The sequence below is a fragment of the Sparus aurata genome, chromosome 2, assembly GCF_900880675.1.
Source record: "Sparus aurata chromosome 2, fSpaAur1.1, whole genome shotgun sequence".
Taxonomy (NCBI): domain Eukaryota; kingdom Metazoa; phylum Chordata; class Actinopteri; order Spariformes; family Sparidae; genus Sparus; species Sparus aurata.
In genome coordinates, this window is record NC_044188.1 from 6916304 (window position 1) to 6941327 (window position 25024).

At 39.9% G+C, this 25024-nt stretch overlaps 1 protein-coding gene across 3 annotated transcripts in view; it reads left to right on the forward strand.

The window, feature by feature from the left end:
• The first annotated feature begins 603 nt into the window (after positions 1 to 603).
• The window catches only part of cadm2b (cell adhesion molecule 2b), a 141093-nt gene continuing 116672 nt past the window's right edge, over positions 604 to 25024 (forward strand). Inside the window, exon 1 of one of the 3 annotated variants that reach the window (XM_030406616.1) lies at positions 604 to 1105. In XM_030406616.1, coding sequence (XP_030262476.1) covers positions 1045 to 1105 — 61 coding nt within the window. In that variant the 5' untranslated portion in view covers positions 604 to 1044. The remainder of the gene's footprint in view (positions 1106 to 25024) is intronic. The other 2 variants (XM_030406599.1, XM_030406609.1) reach the window with 2 other exon arrangements.

The following is a 25024-nucleotide window of genomic DNA, read 5'->3' on the forward strand; positions in this document are numbered from 1 at the left end:
TCTCCTGTGCACTGATTCCTGACACACACCCAGACTCTTGGGTCACAACCTCTGCGAATGCAACCGCCTTTTTCCACACGCAGCCCTCTCTCTGGTTCCTGCATGCTGTCCTCATCTTCGCTGCATTTCCAAGAAGGATACTCGGCTTGCATTGTAAAATTTTCCAAGAGATAATAAGTGTCAATTTTGGCAGTGACACTTATTTTGAGTTGTCTAGTGTTGACTGCAGGCTTGTTTGTCTGCTCATAAAGCTGTTATGACTCTGGGGCGGCTGTTCAAAACTGTCTAAAAGTGTTAAATTAACTCTGCTAGCTGTGGGCATATTTTAATACATTAAATCACTGGCATGGTGATCTTTTTTCTTTTTTTTTTTTTTTTGCACTAGACTCGCACTGACAAAAACATGGAGGAGAGAGGATCATCATTACTTCCCTTTGGAGCCTTAGAGAGTCTGTGGTGGTGCACATTGCCCCCTTATGACCTTATTATATTTTATTATTATTTTTATGATGGGCTTAGACTGTCACCATAACCCTGCAGAGACTATTTCTCTGCTCTGACATTTGCTAAATCATCCCTCCATAACTGATTACTAATGTCCAGCCCGGAATGGGTACAAGACAGCAGCCCTTGTGTCGCGCAGTGTAATTGTTCTGACAGTTGACCAGACATCAGAACTATTTCTAGGTGTTCTCCATTGGTGAGGCGTCTTCATTAGTCGAAAAGCGTGGGCGGGACTCTTGCTCTCTGCAGCGAGTCAAAGAGAAAGGCAATAAAGGGAGACAGGAGCTGCACTTTGCCGACGAGCATCTCTGCCGTCCTGCTACACTACAGTATTCACTGCCCCCGGATCTGCGAAAACATACACAGGGACTTCTCTGGAAAAAGGTAGAGTTCATCAATGTAACTCCGGTCAGTCCGAAGCTGCGCCGTTCACCTGGATAAGTCCACCCCCGACGAGAAGAGACAGAAAGAGAGGAAAGAGGCAAGAGACAGACGCGAGTGGAGTGTCGACGCTGAATTTGTGAAGGAAAAGAGAAGAATATGATCGTCAAGCAGCACTTGATCTTCATCCTCTACAGCCTCTGTGCACACGTCTTTAAAGGTGAGCGCTGGATGCTGCTGTGTAGAATAGACGGGCGTGGTGTGCGGGGCGGCGGGCGGCTGCGTGAAGTGTAAAGATCATATGTGCTCATGTCGCACGTGAGTTCAAGTGTTCGGTACAAAGAGAGTTGCCTTTTCCTTTCAGCTGATGTGTGTTTGCGCAGCAGTTTTCGGCCGGAGGACGGCTGTCGTCTGCTGTCAGAGCCGACTGTGCTGGAATGCCTGGAAGTTGTATTGTGCGGCGCGATGAGAAGCAGAATGCGGCTGCACAAGTTTCTTTTTTCGTGTCGGGGACAACTTGGATGTTGTCCTTCCTGTGATACTCAGTGACAAATAAAAAAAAAACCGCGGGGCTGCAGATGAGTCGCCTGCAGCCACCTCCTGTGCGTCTGTGCATCCAGTCATGTCCCCTGGAGCTGACACAGGGATGCACGAAAGGTTACAGCAGCTGGTGGCGTGCGTCTTGTTTGTAGTGAGACCGGTGTGTCATTGAGTGGATAATTTATTATTATGTTTTTTTTTTTTTACTCATGCCTCTTCTAGCCCTTTCAAGTCATCTCACTCAGTAAATCAGTGCATTTTGCATTTGTGACAAGAAGTCCCCGATGTGGCAGCGGCCGCATGTGAGTTGAGCTTTTGTCTCCAGCACGGCCAGTTTGCGCACTGTGCGGGCAAGTGTGTGGCTGTGTGTGCATCCTCCAGGAGTGTCGGTATGCATTACTGACCGTGCGAGCCATGTAGTCGCTCATTCAAAGTTGGGCTGTTGGGATCAGACGCAGGTGCGGTTGCGTGTGTGATGCCTCCCCACAGCCAGGCATCAGTGTCTCCTCATGACAACTCCCTCAACTCCCCACAGACCGTCCCGCTCTTGGACATGCTTGCGCAGCCACCGCCCTGTAGGCGACCAGTGCGCAGATACATAACGCCTACAGCAGCGGGAGGAGGAGGAGGAGAAGGGGGAGGAGGAGGAGGAGGAGGGGGGCTGTCAAAGGGTTTCATGTCAGGGACTCCCAAATCAAAGAGAGAAAAATCCCCAAAGACCCCAATTAAACAGAGATTGTGTCCCACATGATCATCAGGAGGAAGATTTTTTTTATTTTCTGATTTAGGAGAGGAGGTGAGAGTAGTGATTTGTTTATAAAAGCTGACAATTCTAATGATTTAGTTAATTTAAACCAGTGGCTCTCAAACTTTTTTCCTGTGGAAAAGTGAAAACTGACATAAATTAGACCCCGACCCCTGTTGTGTCCCAGGATCTCTGCTATGTCTAAGCCTATGACTAGAGTCATATAATCTGTCATAGTGATACTATGACCCACTGGACCACTTTTTGAGAAGCACTGATCAAATCTATTTACGTTCAATTTTCCCTCAAGGAATGAACACCATTGATCAAATGACTGAGAAACTTATATTATGACACTCTATAGGCAGCTGATGTAATTTCCACATTGCACCATCGCATCAAAAACTAACTCTGAAATTAGCCCCATCTCACTGTCAGATTTGTCTCGGCATGTGTCAGATATTTTTAGTCCAAGTGTCAGACCATTACTGTTCAAGAAAATGCACAGCTGGGACTCAAATGTTGGGCAGCTTAATGGTGTTAAAACTTCTGAGTCTGACTTGAAATTTCTCCTTAAATTTACATTAATTACATTCATTTTTTTTTTTTTTTGATGTATGTTGCTTATGGCAGTCTTGCCGTCTTTCCCTTTGGCAAAGTTTCCACCCCACGCATTCGTTTCATCTCGATGCAGCGTCCAACTTGAGATGCCATGAAGTGGTGTATATCACGCTGTGACCTGATGACGCATCCAGCTGCATCCACCTTGCACCATGCTCCCTCAAGATGTGCTCCCTGCAGAGCGGATCATAGATAGGGTTAAATGACCATGCATGACTTTGCATGTTTAATAGTCCCTCCAACTACAAATTATGTGGATGTAACATATCTTAATATTGATTAGAAAGCACACCATAGGTTTGTAGAGGATTTTCTACCATTCAGGTAGCCGTAACTTTCAGTTCACGCATGTCAGTATTGTTTTGAAATAAACTTGCAGATACATGGAGCTTACTTATTAAAAATATTTTTGATGGTGCATTCAAGGATACACTGTCATCTTGGACATGTGAATGGGCCTCAAGTAAGAATTGCACTCATGAACTATGTTGTCAGATCATGTAAGTCATACACAACTCAAAATAAACATCAATGATGTTAAAAGGATGGATGGAACTTGTAGCATCTGTGTTAAAGGAACCTTGAGCACACCCAAATGTAAGAGCTTTCCAAACAGTCCTCACTTGCAGAGCATTATAACACAAAGAATGTGGACTTGATCAGTCAGTATCCCAGATTACCTTTCTGAAGCACAGTTAAAACCTGCAGGATGATTTTAAAGCCTTGCAGAAGTGAATGGAAACAGACAGCTGAAACTGATGGTATGCTTTTGGAAATGGAGTTGGAGTTATAGTTAATGGGCTGTATGGGAAGCCATTGGTGTCCACTTTGACGTTGGTGTGGGCCTGCCTGGAAACCCCACCTCAGTTATATCTGGACTGAATCAATCCAGAACAATGAATAAAATATTAAAACATGTATGTCTAAATGTCAGATGCAAATCTTAGCTATGAAATTAGAGGAGAAATACCAAAAGTCAACCTCGGAGTTTCCCCTTATTGCAGGCTTTGCTCTTACAATTGACAGCACATGGGCTGTGTTCAACTAATCAATTCACTCTCTTTATTTCCTTCAGTGGAGGTTATAAATTATTGTGTTCTATTGTGCTCTATATTCTAATTGGCTGTATGAGAGGGATATCATCAGAAATGATGCTTTTCCACTTTAGAGTTTGTTTATATATACTGTCACGTGGACAGTAAGACGACCAAGTGATTTTGTTGCCATAAACCTATTAACGTCATTAGCTAACAAAACAGTGATAACAGAAAGCCAGTCAATTTTGCAGCAGATTTGGGTTCATGATATCCTGGCAGAGAAAAGAAGGCACAGAGAGTTTTATCATCTCGTCCAAGAGCTCTGCTAAGATAGTGCCCACTTCAAGGGTTACTTTAAATATTTATGCAGCGTGCCTTTAGTTTAGACACATGAACTGGGAGTGCCCAGGGCAGTGCCCCAAAAGTCTGTGTGGGAAGCACTCAGTCAGAACACACCTCAAACAAGACTGCACAGTCCTCCAAATGTGTTATTAAAATGCTCAGATATTTCTGATCTGAACTGGGATCAGGATCTGCAAAGTGCACAGAAGTGGTCAAATTTTGGACTCATATGCCAGCTGTTTGTATCCAAGTAAGAGCAGTAGTTTGTGAGCAGGACTAGTGGCGAATGTTAAAAGAAGTCCCCGTCTTGCAGTGTCCTTTTAATAAGCTGCTGATGTGCACCTCGATATGGTTCTGCGCCAGGCCCTAATCTTTCACCAAAATTTCATTCAAATGTGTAAACGGATTTTGAGATATTGCACTCGCTAACAGACAGACAAACCAACAAATGGGAGTGAAAACATAACCTCCTCTGCGAAGGTAATAAGATGCATGCATCTCCTGTGCGATCACAGCTTAATCGACAGTTAAATTGCAGTGCGCCGCATCACACACTGCAGTGATACTGTAGACAAGACTTCAGCCTCAGCAGCTCGCTTCATGCTCCATAATGCCGAGAGTCATTTTAATGCAGGCTCATCCTTCTTAGAACAACTACGCTATTAGTATTTTGCTTAAATGCATTGCTGGACTCTTATCTATAGCTGCAGCCTATGGAGTGCTACACTGCGTAAATGTTCAATATGCTGTAGTGTAGAATTGATTTATTCTTATGTTCAGTGACTGAATATCTGTTCTCTCCTCTCTATTGTGTGTCCTGCCTGGTGCTTCTGCTGTGAGTAGGAGGTCGTTTTGTGCCCGCATGTGCACCAGTGGAAACTTATGTGACTCTGTGAGGTGTTAGTGATCACTGCACCACAGTAATGACAACATATTTCACCAAAGGCAGCTAATGTAGAGGCCTGACAGACTTGTCAGAGTCAGTTAACAGGTTAGGAGGCAGGCAGGCTCGTAATGCTAATTAGCCATGTGGTGCAGCTATACTTAGTCTCTTTGCAGACCTGCAGGCTGGTTATGTCAGAGATGTGAGTTTTATGATCCGTGCGTTTCTTTGTTGGCCACAGCTTCCCTGGTTTGGTCTGACATTCCTTCTACTCAAGTGTTTCATCACTTTCCTTCTTACAGAGTCCAAAAAGCTCCCATTCCGCCAAGGGAACTTTCTTTTGTTTGAGTACGGAGCCTTTCATCATTTCTTATCTCGTCAGACTTTTTGGCAAGTACAACCTGCAGGTGACATTTGAGCGTTGGTGTGTGTTTGACCATAACGTGTGGGGGCAGTAATGAGGAGGGCAAAGCGCAGAATAAATGAAAGTGGCTCTCTTTCTTTTTTACAGCATTTAATCTGGTATCAAAACCATAGACATCAAAACCACAGACAAAAAGAGACAAGGAGGTTGAGAATGAATAATTCTCTTATAATGTAATTGAAAAAGTCTCCCTGATTAGGGAGGGAACTGAGGCAAGTCATTAAAAATGCAAAAGTCTTGCAAAACATTTGATATATCCTTTAAATATTGTCCATAGAAAAGACCAATCAATTTTAGAGGGTTAAGGCCCCTCTGATAAATACATTTAATTTATGATCATGTTGTAAAAAGTATTAGAGGTTGTCATGCTATTCATCCTAGATCATGTGAGGTAAACTGTCACACCAAGGTTTGGAGATTCGGGCTAGAAGTAACAATTATTTTCATTAATTATTGATCTGTTGTGATTATTGTCAATTCATCATTTAGTCTATAAAATGTAAAAAAAAAAATAAATGTAAAAAAAAATGCTCATCAACATAGATCAACTGAAAATTAATTGTCCAATCATTGCAGCTCTAAAGAAGAAAAAAACCCATCTCAATCATCAAAACATGTCAGAAAATATCTAACCATGAAACACCACATTTGCTAGAACCCTGATGATCCTCTAGACTTTATAGAGCTTCCAGAATAACATAAATATGTCTGGAAGAGCATTTTGATGATTTTCAGTCATTTATGATTCAGTAATGACCTTCATACAACATCACAGTGTTTTCATCTGCTTCTATTTTGCAGGAATGAGGTATTTGAATTAAAAAGATGTACTGGAGTTCTGATCAAAAACAAGAATCTTTTTATGCACAGTACATGCATTTATGCATATTATGAAATTGACGTATTAAATGTTTTCATTTGCATTCATCAGAATGGAAACTCCCAACAGATAAGAAAAATAAACTGAATATATATGGATTTAAACAACTGGTCTGTATGCATATGGTTAGGATTCTGCATGTTACGTCACAAATCCAATCATCTTTCGCCAACCTAGCAATAGTGTAAAATATTCATTATGTATAAAAACAAAATTAAACCCAGCAGAGTTCAGGGGATCAGGATTAAAATCAAGAGAATCAAAGTGTCTCATTTTAGCTCTCTGACAGGGCCAGAATCCACATGGCTCAATGTAAAATGCAGTGAGAAGTAGCCATCCAGCAGCAGCTTTCAGTCGGACAGCGGACATACTGTAGATGTGAATAACTGACCTGCCTGCAGAGTCGACTTTGAGTGTACTATAGGATGGCAGTTGGTGCATCACTTCTCAGGTCTTTTATGTGAAAATGGAGTTCTGTTTCAGCTCAGATCTAGGTGTATTGAAAACCTCTTGAAATGAATCCATCTTGCACCCAAGCGAAGGTGAACCCCTAAATGCCACATATTGTGAGACATCGGGTGCCTGTGAGATGTATGCATGGGCTCATCTCCTGTGGGTCGGAGTAATCAGACAGCAGGAATAAGCTGGCAGAGCTGGAGGAAGGCGCGGTATGGCAGAGGAAGGTGGTTTACATTCAAGGATACCCGTTCCTCACTGCCGAGGGTTAGCTTATCCCTGCACAGCGTCTCCCAGCTGCCAAGTGCTGGCTCTGGTGCTGTGCTGTATACCACTGCAAATGAATAATCCAGTAAAAAGGACAAATGTGCTCCAAAAGAGCCACTGCTGCCCTGCCTGCTTTCTGTTGACAGATATACATCTGTAGGGATAAGCCTCAAGCCAGAGGCAAATGTGCTCAGACAAGTGGGGAACGGGCTTACAGATTAGCCGCTCGCTGCCCCAACCACGCCGTGTGCTGTCAGTCTCCCTTCGCCATGCTCTTTGTCATAGCACTTTTACACGCCATGCCCCCTCTGAGAGGGTATAAGCTTAGCAATGAAGATGATAGACTGTAAGGGCAATTACACTATTAAAGATTATTCTGACCCGTATTTGAGCGAAAGAGGTTAAGAGATTTTTCTGCTTGCCAAGAAGCCTGTCTCAAGATACTCGTGATAAGTTGAATGCCACGATTGGTCACGCTGAAAAGTGGTTAAAGCAGTGCTTACATCAATCTCGGGCTCCTGAAGAGGCACCTGTGTTCACACATCTTAAAGGGGAAATCCACCGTAACACAGAATTTACATGTATTCCTATGATCTCGGACATCTGAGTCAATATTTTTGAACATGAGTAGCTCGCCGCCGAAGCTGATGCCCAGAGAGCCAAGTATTTAATATGTCATGTCGTCAAGAAGCAGCAAATGCTCAACAGCAACATGAGGAGAGCTGCTGTGTATTTCAAGTTGTATATCTGCGTAAGACTGCAGAGTGTAAGTGGATTTCATGTTATCATTACCAACCACTTCGATCCAAACCCCTGTGAATGAACACTGATTATTGTCGGGAAGTATAGTTGGAAATTTGTTATGCAGCTAATTGTGATTCCTTTAATGATGTGTATATGCATGTGTATTTCATAACACTGCACTGTCACTGCTTGTGTTGCATCTTTAATAAAAAGAAAAAATAAGAAAAGAAAAAGCAAAAACCTAATTAAAGTGAAACATAAACAGGACTTATTTCATTATAATAAAATTTGGATTAAAAAAAAAACCTGACAAATATAATTTGAGTTATTGCAGCTGTTATTGTGTTGACGACACACAGTTGTCAAACCAATGATAGAAATAGAAAACATAAATCCTTTTTCCAGATAGCAGTGAAAAGTGGAGTGAGTTAAAGCTTGATAATGTCATACAACATATCCATTGTTTTAGACAGTATTTGATTTAAAGATATATGTATCATTTCTGCATTAAAGGAACAGTTCACCCAAAAATGAGAGTTTGACATTTTTGGAGCTGAACAGCAAAACAGCTTTGCAGTGTTCGCCAGAGAAGCTGGTGAAATGTGTTAATACGGCAGCACTATTCCACTATTCCAATGATGCAGATATTTAGTCCACCACTAAAGGGTAAAGGTCTTGGACTCAAAACAATAACCTATAAAGAAGAAAGTAGACTTGAACCTACCGGGATATGTAATGTAACAGACCTAGAAAATAAATCATAAATAATAAAAAATCATAAATAAAAATGGACTCAAACCTTATTTGAATAGAATCTGCCGAGAATGGACTGAAAAAAAGAACATTTATCATTGAATTTCTGATGAATGAGATTCGGCAGTGCTGTTGGAAAGGTGGTAGGCGTCTGTTCTGTTAGAGGTTTATGCATTCCCTACATTTTAGTATTGTGCCCAAAATGAAGCCTATACTTCATTTTATGCCCGTTTGCAGTGTTGACCTTTACCAATCTCTCTTGGCCCTCATCTCTGCTGAAGTGGGCTTTGTGCCCGACTATGGATGAGCCTCTGAATCTCATTTAGCCCGTGTGATGATCTCCCTTTTCTCCTCTTGCTGCAGTCTTTATGAACAAAGTTAATGTTTTTGTCCAGAAATGACACCCATACACCATTCAATGACCCAGCGGGCATGTAATCTGTTTTAGTCATTTTTTCCAATTATGACACCCTTGTTATGTCACCTTTTTTTTCTGCCGGGTGTTCATGAGCTTTTCTGGTTATTATCGTGGAAGTGGAAGACATCTTCACAAAGGTAGCCCTCATTCTGCTAAGAAAAATACAAAGTATGTGAATGCAATTGATGAAGGTGCAGAGTGCAGAATGTTAACCATGAAATATGGGGAGCATCATTATGTGGCTGCCATAACAGACGTCCTTGTCTGCTTCTGTTGTGCGTGTTTGGGAGGCTTCCAAAAAGAGTGATTGACCACCAGTGGTATCACACTGCAACCAAACACCTGGCAGCCTGACCAGAAGTGACTGTGCTTGTTCTGAGTTATGACAGGGTCTTTTGCCAGTGCACAAACAAAACCGGGGGAGCCTTTGTGTAGTATGTAAACACTTTATTCCGATATGGCGATTGATATTGCATTCAGTTCACACAACATTTCCTCTGTGTGGTTCTGTGTGTTCAATACGAGGGCCCTGACACATCAGGCTCACGGTTGACTGTCGGGCATATCACTGAGCCTCTGTGGCCCAAGGTTTTGCTATGTGTTCCGTACCATAGGCCCTAGTCAGCCTCTGTCAGCAGCCTTTCACTCTGATTGGCCGTTCAGCTAAGTGAATCAGTGCATAAAAAGAGAAACAAAAAAAAGAAAGGGGACTCTTTATCAGACATGTTCTCGATTAGAAGTAGAATAATAGATGAAAGGCAAACGCTGCTTTGTCATAGCGACAGTTTGTATATTCACGGCCCTGAGTCTTCCAGTTTCCCTCTCTTAGGATGAATATAGACTACTGCCACCTGTTGGTAAGGACAGTTATTTCCTCTCAAGTAGGAGGCAGGTATGAGCTAGCTGGCCGTCCGTTAGTCTTAATCTCGGGTAAAAAAGCTGCACTTTAACGCACCACAAAGGCATTGTGAGGCAATGCAACAGTCAGCCTTTGTCTCTGTTAGTAGTTTGTTGTCAGTGTGGTGTGTCTGGGACCTTTAGGAACAATATCCTCATTAAGTGGTATTTTGATGAGCTCGATGTTTGTTTCAAACTGTAAATGTTTGTTGCGATGATAACCGTCCATTTGTCATAATGTGTTTTTAAATGTGGCTTTAAATGTCTCTTCTTGTGTGCTAACTCAGAATTTCCCTCAGTCTCACGCAGTCAATAGGATTTTGCATCACTGGGTTGCTGTGCTCATAAAGCCCTTTCAGTCGAGCAGTCAGGCTGGACGTCTGAGCTCCAGATAAAGGAGGCTCTGTTGCACTATCTTTGGAAATTTGATAGCTTGCTGGAATAAGTCATGCATTTTCATAGACTTGTAAGTAGCAAATCAAGGTAAATGTAGTGATTTTTTCCAGAGTAATATTTTACATTTTATGGCTGTATGATTGGATATGCTTTTTGTACAAAACAAATTTAAAGACCCTGAAAATAAATAAAAACTGTGGAGAGGAAAACCTGCTAAGACAGATTGTTGACTTGTAAGAAAGGCTTGTAACCATTTGTTGGAACAAAAATGAAAACATTTATATTCTCAGCCCGTTTAATCCCTCTCATGGCTGTGAGGAGCTGCAGAGTATCCCAGCATACATTTTTCACGATGCAGGCAGGTGCACAGAGGCCACTGACAGACACTAACATTCATGTTGTCAGGCAATACAGTGTCTCAAGTCCACTTCAGACAGTAACATCTTTAAATTTGTGTGGAAACCAGCAGGAACTTGGGGAAAACATGCCAACTTAAAGAGCACACACTGTAAAACTTAACAAAGACGGGGCTAATTAAAAGTGTCTTCAAGTCTGGCAGTATTTCAGAGTATTTCATGACATTTTCCCATGTGCTTTAGATTTTTTTCCTCTCCTCCTCAGTGTTGCTATCACTGAAAAATAAAGTACGCGGACTGTTTATGTGCCTGAGAGGATCCCGAAAAGAATTGCGCCAGTCCAACCTGTTTATTTCCTTACAGCAATTAAATTTGACAGTTTTATTGAGCAAACCTACTTGTAGTTATCAGCAGACTAATTCCCACTGCATATGCTGTCTGAAGGCAGCAGAACATGCGACTCAGTCTCTGCATCTTCACTTTGCATTATAGAGCCAGTCCCAGACTGTTTTTAAGAAAAAAAAAAAAATCACTGCTGCATCCGTGAGTAATGTTTTGCTTCGAATTCTTGTTGGCCACAGAGAAGCATCCTACACATGAAGCCACACTCCAGGTTGTGCCGAGGATAGTTCTCTACTATTCTTGGTAGCCATATGTATCATACTACTGTATATGGACAGACTGAAGCCTGTGTTTCATCCGTACAACCATATAATGCTGTGTAGCCTTTATATAATTTATATGATGATGTATTAAAATGTACCGCTTCAGAGAGAGAAGGTTGCAGATGAGTCTGCCCAGTGCATAATGTCCAATATAATCATACACACTCAGCAGATCAGTTTTTCAATTAATTGCTTATTCCCACCGATGGTGTGCTATTAACGAGACCTGCTAATGCTTATACAAATGTTAAACTTAAATTTTCATTACAAGAGCAATGTGTTGAATTGATTCAAACAGCCTTCTGATATCACTACTGGGAAGGTCCTTCATTAGAAAATGAAAAGCAGTTTTATTGGAAAAACGTTTTCTCTCCTAACCAGTGAAGAAAGTCTGTTTTCTTAGATGAAATGCAAAAACAGAAATCAGCCTCTGCTTCAGTGTAACAAGTGGAAAATTATTTAGTTTTCCATCTCCATCCCAAAAATCTAACTTTGGAATAAAGACACAAAAAGTGCAAACTTAAGCTCATGCATGTTTATACCCTTTTATTGACTTCCTCTTTAAAGGCTTCCCACGGGTCTCTAAAGCTGGAGTGTAGATACTGAATGCAGGCATATTTGCAAGTGAAGGTGGGGGATAAAAGCATTGAAACTCATGTCCTCATAAAGAGGGATCAGCAGTCTGAACGGGAGCTGCATACCGATGCAAGAGATGCCAGTGCTCAGAGCCAGAGAGCATGCTTTGCTGGAAAAAAGAAAGCCTTAAAGCTGCTAAGCTGAGAGCAAGAAGGGGAAAGGAAGAGAAGGTGTGAAGCAGGAAGGCACACAAACTGCAGAAACCAGAGAGAAGTGTCATGGAGTAACTGACTATTTCTTGCATCTGCTTTGACTGGACTGTGTTAAGGGAATTAATGCCCTTCTTAAATGACAGTTAAAACATCACATGTAAGATAACTTAGTACACTTATTTCATCGTATATCTAAAAAAAAATCTTCTTCCTCTTTAATTATTTTCTTTTACAGATTTTAAAGGATCTGTAAAAAAAAAAAAATGTAAACAGTGATGTAAGAAATCTTAAGTTTTGTAATTAAACATGATTTAAATAAGTCCCTGTGCTCAGACGAGCATCACAATTATTTAAAAAGATAGATGACCTCCCCTTCAAAGAGCCTGCATTACATCAGGGCTTGTCTTTTATGGAAAGTGTTTCACCACCTGCTGACTGCTGCATGAGCGTGACATTCTGAGGGTGTGTTCACACCGAGCATGTTTGGAGCCATTTATTCTAACCCTGAAGCATTATTATTTCAGTTTGGTTTATTTTGGCAGGCATGAACTGTGCCTCCACTCTGCAAGTCAAGTAACTGCTCTCAGAAGGAAGGTGCACTCATCATGCAGCATGAAATCTTGCAAAAAAAAAAAAAAAAAAAAAAAAATGTTTTTTCATATATGTGAAACTGGAGCAAACAGAGCTTTTTGAAATGACTTTTCATTATGTGCACGGACTAACTTTTGGCGCAGTTTGTGTCTTCAGTAGAGTCAAAAAGACTGAATATGAATCAATAAGCTTCATTTGATTGGTTCTAGAAGGGGGTAGGGAACCAATTGTGTTAAGCCAAATGCAAGATTCATAGCTTCTCTTCTCCATGACTTGGGCTCTGGGAGGGCGGAAGGAACTTTTATTGAGCAGTACAATGACAATGTTGACAATGCAAATTTACAGTAAATACTATGACAAAGGCAGTGACATAACAAACATGTGAGGAGGTGACAAAAGTATGAATCTGTGCGGCCATGTTTCATTTGCTGTGCATCTGATCCATCTCCCAGTCGGACAGATTTCCATCTACAACTGCTTATCTGATGTGTGGAAAGTTTGATACGCTGACCGACGGAGGAGCAAAGCATCACCAAATTGTCAGTCACATGTCACATTTTTTGTAGATCTATCCAATTATGTCAGTCGGCACGTCTCTCACCAAACACAGAGCAGACTGTCAGACCAGGCGGTGCTGATCAAATATAAATTAGGATTCTGTTGATCCATAGTTTATTTCCCACCTCAAATGTTTTCAGAAACACAGTTTTTGTTTACTTTTGTGACCAGGCCATTATTTTTTATGCTTTATCACAGACTAAACCAACCTGTAGGTGTCGCTCACTGCCACATCACACATTTTGAATTGCTCTGATTGGTCGTAGGTTACATTTTGTTGTTCTGGTTGACTGAAGGTCACTTTTTGTTTGCTCTGATTGGTTATAGGCTTATCCGGTTATGTCCAGGGGCATTTTGGTCTGCGTCTGTGGACTACACCTCTTCAAAATCTTAAATGAATTGAGAGGTGCAACAATTTCCTGGTTTCTATTTTGATATTTTCTGGTTCAAGGATCTTAAATGGAATGGTAAGTGAAGACTTTTGGTTGGAGAAAACATATATTTTTTTTAAATTTAAAAATAAATCATGAAAATAATCAGCAGATAAATCAATAATGAAAACAGTCTTCAGTTGCAGCCCTAATCTGCCATGCCAGGCTCAAGAAAAGAAGTAAAACTAGATATGTTGCAGCTCCGTGTTGAGTCTAAAAGCCTCAACAGAGCTCAAGCTGGGAATTCAGTCTGTTTACAATATCAGCATCTAGAGGAGAAGGGTGTTTTTTTTTATCTTATAAAATTCACTGCAGCAGAACTTTGATTCGTCTGTCTGCACTTGTGTCAGCAGTGGTGTTGTGATTTGAACCCCTATATTCATCACTCTTGATCTTCAGGGAACAAGTAGTCTGATTAACACAAATTAAATAAATCAGGAGTGGTTTAAACATAAAGTAAACATGAATGGTGTAAATTTGAGAGTGATTTATTGTTTTTGCTTGGGTGTGAATGAAAAAAGCCAAAATGAAGCGCTGTTTGGTGTTCCCGGTGTCCGAACAGCAAGCACAGCATCCATTTTTGTAGAGTGTAAAAATAACCTGAAGGAGGACCGGGCATGCAGGGAGGTTTAGGAAACATTTAGCTTTTATTGATCGAGGTTTCTTAAAAGAGAGAAGAGTGGGTAGACTTACTCATGTATTTAGGGTAACAGATATGATTACATTGATTTTTACTATATGAACTGAAATGAAGAATGAAACATGCAGATGAGTGAAATTACTGATGGCCATTGTAGTGGTATATGTAGTGTATTTGCTGTACAGTTAATTGAAATGATTGCATATTCTTTGAGAGTTTGCATAACTGCTGATGTTTCAACAAATGGTAGGCTTTGAGTACATGCATTAATTAAATTGTATCATTAGGGGGTTTTGCTGTAATTGTTTTTAATAGGTAATAATGATCATTATGTCAGAAGGTCTGTCAATTCAAAATAGGGTCAGTAACCTTGTAGTCTGAATATCTAACTCAAACAACTGGTTCAGGGTCATTATCCCTCTAGAACATGGCAAATTACTGTTTCTGCAATTATTCTGTCAAAGTGATTGTAAGCAGAGCTTGAAGTTAAGATTAAAAACAAAGTGTCAAAGTGGATAGAGGAGATGAAGGAAGAAACAAGGTGGTCAGACAAGCTGTCTTGTTTCAAGACTATGTGTCTTTTCTTTCTCCACATGATGTTGCATATGGCTCGAATTCAAGAGTGTCTTAGCCTATCATGTTCTGCCATTGTGTTTGCAGTTTGTTTACACCACTTTAACTCCACCTATCCCCCCTGAATTTAAGCAGCATGCAAAGAAGGTAGCGAGGTGCGACTAACATCAGACGCCACACCATCCTTTGGCATTTCAATGTTACATGTTGTGGCACCCAGGGCTCTGTCTTGTATTCGCCAGTGACAGAAAAATCCTGATTATATAACATAATTGTTTGTATTTTGTCAGTTTTATTATATAAAACACTATCATTAAGGACTTTGTGTTTCACAGAGTTGTAATTTTGTAAACTCTGGCTGCATTAACAGTTACAGCTATATTCGTTATAGTTTATTCTGCAGATTAGGGCTGGGTGATACGGCCTTCCAGTAATATCTTTTAGGCTATATGGAGATACATGATATATGATATATGTCTCAAATTAAAAAAAAAAATCTCCTTGGAAACACTTAAATAAATGATAGGACTGGGCGACAAAATCAAATATCACAATGTTTTTGTCTGCAAACAACATATGAACATTGAGATTTTTGATAAATAATCATCAGTAATGTGGCTTTAATGACTAAGTGTTAAAATACGCAGAACAGATAATTACAACATATTACTTTAAACCAGAAAAAGACAACCCCTCTGCCATATCGTGAGGTAACAATATCCAAAAAAATTAAGATGATATAAAGCTCTAAACTGCGGATTATTTGATCAGTTAATGAATTTACAGTCTAGTTTAAGAAATGTAAAAAAAATAGTAATAATAATGATCAGAATTCTTTAAATTTTCTTTTTTTTCAGTCCAACAAAGATATTGAGTTTACAATCAGCGGAGCAGCAAATCTTTACAAGCTAAAACAAGCTCAACTAATGCTTGAAAAATTACCAATGATTGCAATCAATTGGTGGATTTCACGTAATGGCAATGATTATAGAGATATTGGGAAATTTTACAATCTTGGCTATTTGTCGGTATCTTTTAAATTCTATCTGACAGATGGAGCTGATAAAACGAAGCCAGAAGCCCGTTATCTTACCGATATTGGCTGAAAATAAATCTCTGTTTTTGCATTTCTAATCAGCATCTTTTATTCCATTTATTTTCTTTATTGATCTGTAAAATACCATGAACTGCTTAGAAAAGTATTGGTTTCTTTGGAACCAGTGGGAACAATGACAAGAGCAGATGCTAGTTTTTATCTCAGTATGAACCTTAAGCCCAGTAAGTGTCACCACAGTCAGCTATATCTGCTATCTGTTCTAAAGCCACAGGAAAGATATATACTATTTTGGATTGTGCTGCTGAAATGGCAGGATATAAAGCCAGGATGGACCCTACAATAAGCTCTTATAATGGCCGGTGTAGATAGACCTTACCTTTTTGTGGGCTCAGAGATGATTACACATTTAGTATCCTCCCGAACTGGTGGAGTGTGAGGACATCCGGTGTGTACCAGGTGACCTTAAATACTGGAGCTGTAGCATCCCCCCAGATAATGACCACTCTGAACCCCAGGAGCAGGCCTCATCACCCCATAAATATAGGGACCATATGGACTCGCGATGGAAAGCTTCAGACAGTCACTTTTCAAATGGACGTATACTTGTAGGAGGCTTTTGTGCTGTGAAAAAAGAATCAGTTGGCATTTTCACAGGTTCATGAAGACTGTGTTTTGTGGAGGCTGTAGTTCAGTTATACTGGCCAAATGGCAGATGTCTCTAAAAGTGTAATGCAATCTTTCAGTCATGTCAACCTGAAGGAACTGATATGGCCAGATGTACGGTCTAAATCTGTAGTGGTGGAAAAATTGCTCGTCAGAGTGTTAAACTGCCTTGTTCAGGCCAAATCCAGGGTCACTGTGTAAAAGGTAATGTTGAATTTCTATTTTACAAGCAGGTGAGCCCAGCAAAATGGTAACCAATTGGAGTTTTTAACACATAAGCTACAGAAAAAGGGGTGTCATGAAGCTGAAGATGTGGTAACAGTTAGGAGCTCACAAACAATGATGTTTGCAGACAACACCATGATACCACATGGCCCACAGGTCACTGAGCCTCGGACACGATATGTTCGCTTTGAAATAACAAATCGATCACGGTAAAACCTCTCAGGACTTTTCAGAGTTCGCTGACTATTAAAATTCAGATCCTCTTCCTTCTGAAGGGCAGCACAGTATAAGCATCTTTCTGTATGTACAGTATCAGCGCTGATTAAACATTCACTGTGGGAGGTAGCTTGGTGTTGAAGGAGGCTCTCTGGACACAATTGCTTTTTGTGGTATACACCGACCAATTCTGTGATGCTGGTCTGGACTCTGCCGATCTACCATCTGAAGGTCTCGAGGGTGCAGAGAGTGCTGTTTTTACCAATGTCAAGATTAAAATTTTTGGACATGATTTTCATGGAGGATATAAGTCATGATAACAATTAAATAACAGTATCAAGCCACAACAGAGACAGAGCACTATGCATCACCATGCGCACCTGTGGGGAAAACAGTCGATGCTGCAATATGCAACAGAGTAAAATGCTGACGGAGTGCCTGTCAAAATGTAGCCTACAAAATACATTGTAGCTGTTGAATCCTCTCTTGCATTGTGTGATGAATTAGTCACAACCGTCACTTTTTCGGCCGTTTATTCTGACAGCATTCTGATTCATATTAGATCTCTCGCAGCCAGCTTCATGGTATCAAGCTCCAAATATTGCACAGGGACTCGATACAACAGACTGGTAACAGTATGTTACATAAAAACAAAACAAAAATAACAGCATAACCGCATAAAGAAATAATTCAGCTAACTGTCGGTTGGTAACTGTACACCACTCTTATGAAACTAGCCTGCAGTCAAGTTAGTGAGGTCCCCATTAACGTGCTGAGTTCATCAATTAGCCTACAACAAAGCAAAAAACAAATACCAAACCATTATCACAAAAACATTAGAATTTGGAAGCCCTCTTGAACACACCACCTACAGAAAACTGATTTGGTTCTTAGTATTTTAGTGGAGCATGTAAAAATGCTTAGCATACTGAGTGAATTAGGATCCCGGAGTTCTCCCATTCTCATGCAGTTTATCAGCAATTCTGGGTTCTTTGCCCTTTTGGTAGAACATCCCATCACACAACAGGTTTTCGGCATTTTTCTCTTGTTTGCTAGCAGACAGAGAGGACAAGGAGGCACAATCGAAAGTCAGTGGAGAACAATGAACTGTTTTCCCCTCTAAGGTGAGCAGGACTTAATGCAATCTGTCTCTCTAAGAATTAACATTTTAATGTGATAATATTTGAAATTCCTCCATGATTTTTTTTTTACTTTTAGCTCCATAGCATTATCAAACAAAAATCTAAATGACATTACGTGAGACTGATAGAGAAAGGAGACTGTGTGTTTCCATGTGTGAGCATCCTCATAGCACTTACCTTTGTCTGTTTACGTTAGGGTTGTGTTTGTCAGTGCATGCGTGAGCAACCTGGAAAACATCACAGCGGCTGTAGTCAGGCTTACATTATTGATGCAAACTTGTGATCAACTGAACATAATGCAAACTGGATGTAACAGTGCCACGACTGAACTTTCTCTGAACTCGTTGACAACCGGCATTAATGTCTGCGTCTGTATATGTTATTTGGATAATGACGTCATCACAGGTCACTGCATTTCACCCCTTGGTTAGTGTTTTCCTCATCTTGATTGTGATCGGTTCTCACTGTGCAAACAAGGTTGGCATTGCTACAAAGTGATGTTACTATACTTGTTTCCTTTGCTGAGGAAGCAGTATGTGGTTAAGTGTGTTTTCCCATCGCTGCCGTCACTGCAGATCCACATCCTTGTTCACATACAACAAAATCCATCCCAGAATCCACAGTATTCCCAGAACACTGAGTGAACTTTTTCTGTGGATGGATGAAGTCTCTTTCTCAAAGAAATATGCTTTTCTTTTTCCTTTTTTTTCGCCAAAGAGTCAGTCAAGTTGTTGGAAACTTGATGATGTCCTGTTTCCTGCTCAGGGTGTATATGTGTGTGTGTGTGTGTGTGTGTGTGTGTGTGTATGTGTTTGCATGTGTGCGGCAAAGTAAAAGTGGGAGATGCAGGAACAGAACAGGACAACAGACTACATCTAGGGGAAAAATATAGGGCATTAATACAGTTGGGTGAGTTTTCATACTAATATGAATAAAACCGTCAGCATTTACTGTTTTCATTATATTGCTGCGAGAAAATGTCACAGTATTGCTGGTTAGTCTTTTTGAATATCATGACAATTATAAAAACCTTGTGAGTCAAACAGCTCATAATTGATATATTAACAAAGACCACAAGACAGACAGAACAGTAGCACACACTGAGAGGTACTCAAAGAGCAAAAACAAAATGGAAAGCTATATATTTCATCACTGGGATTTATCACATGAAAAAAAGTAATAATGTGCAGAGTGCACGTATAACTGATGATACTTGTAATTGTGTCTGACTTGAAACCGTTCTCGGTGCTCCACTTTTCTCAGTTTCAAAACACAATCAGTGAAACACAATCAGGATATTTTAAGATATTCTCCTCCAACACTGGGCTGATCCTGAATTACTTACACTTTTGCCCAATGGCAACACAGGAGCACTAATAGGAAATGTGGGTTTTCAAGATATTCTTAGCTCCACAAAGGCTTTGTCGAATTTATCCCAGATTGACAGACTCCAGTGGGATTTTCACATTGAGTGAAAGTATAACCTGAAACTATAACCCACTGCCATTTCTCTGCTATGAGACCAGAGTTAACACAGAAAATGGTGTGAAGTTGGTCCATATTGGATCAGCTGCTTGCTGCCTTGAGAAATGGAAGTTTAATATTCAAACTCTTCTACACACTCAGATAATAAGACTAGTTTGGTGTCTAATTACAAACTTTTCGCTATTCTTCATTGAACATTTCTACAAATCACTGATATGATCACATACGTGTTATAGGCTTAGTACCATGTTGACAATTTTTACAAAACATGTCACATCACTTTCACATTACATGTTTATAACTGACTGTCATATAGGTAGAGGGTGATTGAGGCACAGGCGAGAAGGACACTGTCTTTCAGCTTTTGTAGGAATGATGCAAATGGGTATTTTTAAGGAGACACTCAGATAATTAACAGTCATGTCTGTAGTGACAATGACCAGACATACTTGATGAGAGGTTTAGACATCCAAAATCGTGTTTGGAGGGATGAAACTTGGTGCTTTTGACGAGACCTTGGGACATCTACAGCTGTTCTTGTGGCAACAAAAACAGATATCTTAAGCCTAAATATGATCTTTCAAAACCTTAACCAAGTGGTTGTAGTACCTGAATCGAACAAGATCATAAGCGCAGCATTGTCATTGAACTTAAAGAAATGTAAAGTTGCAATATAAAGAAATTTGGTTTGCAGAAACGTACATTGCAAACATTTACATAACACAGATTAAGCTGTATATAAAAAGATATTTTTTGTAAATTCATTTGAATTTATGAACAATTACAAACAAGCAAAAATATATGTTTTAGTCATCCTAACAAATCCTCCATTCGAAGCGTAAATGTGAAAATATCAAAAAAAAAAGCGAGAGGGAGAGTGGACATTAGAGAAGAAAACATTTTTACATCGATGGCTGTGAATTAAAAATGTTTACTTCGACAAACCCAGAGTTAGTGAATTTTGGAATTGTGGAAAATGAGTTTTATTTGTTTTTTTGTCAAGTTTGAAGGAAGTATGTGATTTGTGTGATGATCAGATTTCTGCTCCTGTAACCTGGTTGGTTTCGGCAAGAACACAGCTGGTTAAACAAAAAGGATTTTACTCTTTTAACAAAAAGGTCTATTGCAGTGAGGATCCTTTCTGCAATGTTGTCAGACACTGTCAAGACACTTTTAATGGATGTATTTGGAGGCTCAAAGTTGCCCCAAAGGACTACATTGCAGTTATTGCACCCTGTGTTATCGTTGCCGGATGAGGTAATCCCCTGGACCAATTCCATTTTTTTTTTATCTAAAGTCATCTTTATCACAAGGAAGAATAAGAAACGCTTTGAGATCAGTTTCTTTCACGACATCACAACATCATGGTATTATCCTCACCCCGTAGTACACAAAGCACCTCGCTGTTTCATATACCTGGTAATGCTGTGACATTTAGTGAGGCAACGTGAGGAGCTGCATAGCCATCCAATTCTTTGCTTTAAGAGGGAAATAAATTGATGCATTATTGCAATAAATCAACGGAAACCATGGAAACAGCAATATGAAGGGGAGCTCGTACAATCGTTTCCAATAATTGGCTTGATACTAACAGACCTCTCCAAAGAGCAGAGATCGGCCACAAGCACAGTTCTGCTTGAACCAACATACTGTACTTAAGTTTAATTATTCACAGTAGCATTATTTTGACTTAATGATTTTCTTACCTTCATGTCACACTGACCCAATTATTTGTATGTGGAGCTCTGAGTATTTCAGTAATTGAAGTAGTATAGCTGTAAGGACTGGTTAGACTGCTAATTTCCATTGAAATGAACTGTACTTTTAAGCAAAGCTCTAATGGTTGAAAGGTTTGACTACATAGGAAAAAGTATGCACATAGCTGATTATATCAAAAGGCAAAGAGCTGCAGCAAATCCTTAAAGGTCATTTAGAACAGGGAGGAAAATAGCTGTTTTTTTCTACTGCACATGTATAGTGTTAATAAAAGTGATGGGTGCTGGGAACTATCAAAGCAAAAGTAGTTAAGTTGATACATTGTTTAATCATTGCTAACATTCAATGTACCTTACAGCTTGAAAAGCAGCAGCTTGGGGCTATCTGGAAGTGCTGGAGATCAGTGGTGCCCCCACAACATTTTCATTGGGGGGCCAGATGGGGCCAGTGAAAATCTTAGGGTGGCACACCAAAATGGTTCTTCTTGTGGCAACTCAGATTCAGCTCCAGTCTGTGGCTGTGTATTGCATTCTTCTTGACTATTTTTCATTAAAAAGACAATATGCATCCAACACATTTACCTCAAGTTTGAGAAACACACAAACATTTCAGAAAAACACAAAAATGTTGTTGTTTCTTCTTCTGCTTCTTGCGCTGACTTCCCGTCAGACTGCACACCTTTCAGTACATTAGCATCCCCACAGGTGGAGATTTAAATTACAGTTCCCTATTGAGCCAGTGCCTCAGTCAGTCAGGGAAATTGGTGGGAGCACTGGGGGGGCCAGTGGGGTGGCCAGCAATTTTCCAGGGGTGGCCATGGCCCCCCCTGGCCCCCCCCTGGGGGCGCCACTGCTGGAGATGACATGAAACCACAAACATAAAGACACTTGATGATTGTTTTCCCTTTTTTTTTTTTTTTCTTTCTCCACTTCAATTTGACAGAATTCATATCTTATATCGGTGTAATTGATGCAAATGAATTTCTTGTAAGTACAGTGTGATCGCTGAATTTATACACCACCTTCAGTTAAGTGTAGCAGCAGTTGGTCTGCTGGGCTGCATGATGCTGCACTACATTAATCACAACATGTCTCTCTAAATTTAGAGGCAAGCTGTCAAGCTATCAAAACAATTTGTTATATACTTTTGTATTAATCAGTACTTTTCTAATGTGTTGTCTTAGAAAATGTCTTGGTCTTTCCTGCCCAGAAAGTTTGCATTTTGTTTTTAATTTCATTTTTGTGTGATGTAGCATTCCTTGCTATTTGCTGTAAATGCATGTGCTCATCACTTTTGAACAAACTAATGGAGAGTCACTAATGAATTAGGGACTTTACATGCATTAACATATGTCTCATGGGTGTGTCTATTCCTGATTTAGTTTTTTTTATGTTTAAAGAAAGGCTGTGAGCTCAAAAACAATCCCTCCAATGCTTAGTCAGGAGCAGACCATCCTTGCGTTTCTTCATGTTTTTGATTACACGAAAATGCAGCATTTTAATCTTCTTAAAAAGAGTGAATACAAGACTCTTCTCTTTTCAGATAAAGTACTGTAACTAACTTTTGGGAGTCCAAGCAGCATTTTTAAACTGCTAATGAATAATTTTCTGACATTGCATTCATTTTCCTTAGCAAATTTGTTATAACTTGTTATTTCTCTTTGTTATATTATCCTTTAATTTACACTTATTTCCCCTGCCTGTACCAAATAACACCCCCGTATGAGCTGCAAACTCTGCTGCTTTCATCTCCTCTGATTATGTGTGCTTACTGTAGCACAGTATAGAAGCTTCCAGCAATCTTTTGTCCTCCATTATTTAGGAAACTGGTTGTGTTTCATTTTTTTTTATATAAAACCATGAGAAAAGAACAATGGCATTTAATTACATTGTAAGGTAACACAAAAAAAAGTTTTAAGTTTTCCCCCTTGTACCAGAAGAGTACCTATGCTGTAAGGCAAGTAGATGGCTTTATTGTAGGGTGCTCAGATTCTTCTTCATGTTACATTATGATCAAATTAAGCATGTATTTCCTTTTCTGTATCCTTAACTATAGTGCCAGGAAGGATTTATTTTCATATTCTCTTGGCAAGCGATCACATTACACCTTTCCTTCCATCTCCCCTCCACCAGAAACCTTACAGATAAACTGATTTAACTGGAAGCAACCCCACATTTTTTAAATAAATGTACAGTAATGCACTCTACAGTGACTGTTGTTTCATTCATCTGTCACTGTGAAGGGGATTTTGAGTTTGAGCTTGAGTAAAAAAGAAATACTAGCTTGCGTAATGCCTCTCAAATGAGAGTTGAGACATTTGCAGAAATGTAAATGAACTTCGAGCACAGTTGGTCTTATATCTGCAAACAGTGGATGTTTGACTCTAAAAAGAAAAGCTGCTGATGACTGAAACTTTTGTTTTCAATAACTTCCTGATCCTGACTCTTTTCTTACCTTTACACTGGCCACCCACATGATGCTGCAGGGAAATTTAGTTTCTTATTGGTTTGTTTGGGGAACTATCTTGCAGTTTAGTGAGAACGCCTGAACATACAGCAATGAAAACGGTCTTTGTTATATATGGTGGTGAACAGATCCCAGAAAGTGTGATACAGAGGGCCATAAAAGCTGAACTTTCAACAATCGTTACATTATTTCTTAACCCGGGTGCTTAAGTGCTCTCCGCTCTGACTTGCTCCGTCTGAAAAGCTGCACACTAGCAGCCTTATAGGCCTGTTTGTGTTCATCAGTTACGTAATTGGCTGGCATTCAAAAGAGGTTACAGTGGGTTGCCTGTTGCTTGAGGTTTTTCACTCGAGCTCTATCAAAAATGTATGTTAGGCCTAAATGTGGGGATTTTAAGTAGAAATACTTAAACACATCACTTCTTTCCGCTGAAAGAAGACCAGTATGTTTATCCTTTTAAAACAGTTTAGTGTGGTGCTTCATTGAAGATGTTTACACATGTGGGTAAAGGCAGATTGAGTATGAATGTATGCCGTCGACATTATTCATATGTGACAAAGGCCGATCACTTGTGAGTTCACATGTGACATTATTTCATTTCATTATGTTAGTTCACATGTGAAAATATCCTGTCACTTATGAAAATATTCAATCCACATGATTTTGTGTTTTTTCACATGTGAAAAGGCAAACTTCACATAACATCTTCATCAGAGGTACCAGCTTTCTGTCTCCTCTGATCCACTCAGTGATCAATTCTGTCAACGCCAAACCCAACACAAGACAGGAATTGTCATTAAGCTGCATTTTGTGTCTTTTGTCAGAGGACTAACTGATCAGAAAATAGTGATTTGAATGACATCTTAATGCAGCAACTCAAGAAACCCTGTTTACCCGGGTTCCGTTTTACAAAAGAGGGCCCTGCTTACACACAGATTGCAAACAGTCTTTTCCAATAATTGTCTCTTGTAAATTCAGGATAAATTGGTGCGTCCCGCAGGGATCTTGTATGATCATGCAAGAGTCGCAGGTATTGTTTGTTTTGATTAGAGAAATGTGTCAAAATGATGCAAAATGAAATTAGCTCATGTTGCAAATCGCAGCTTGCATGTGGAAGATTTGGTGTTACAGGCACCTGATTAACATCTGAACAGTAATTGCAAC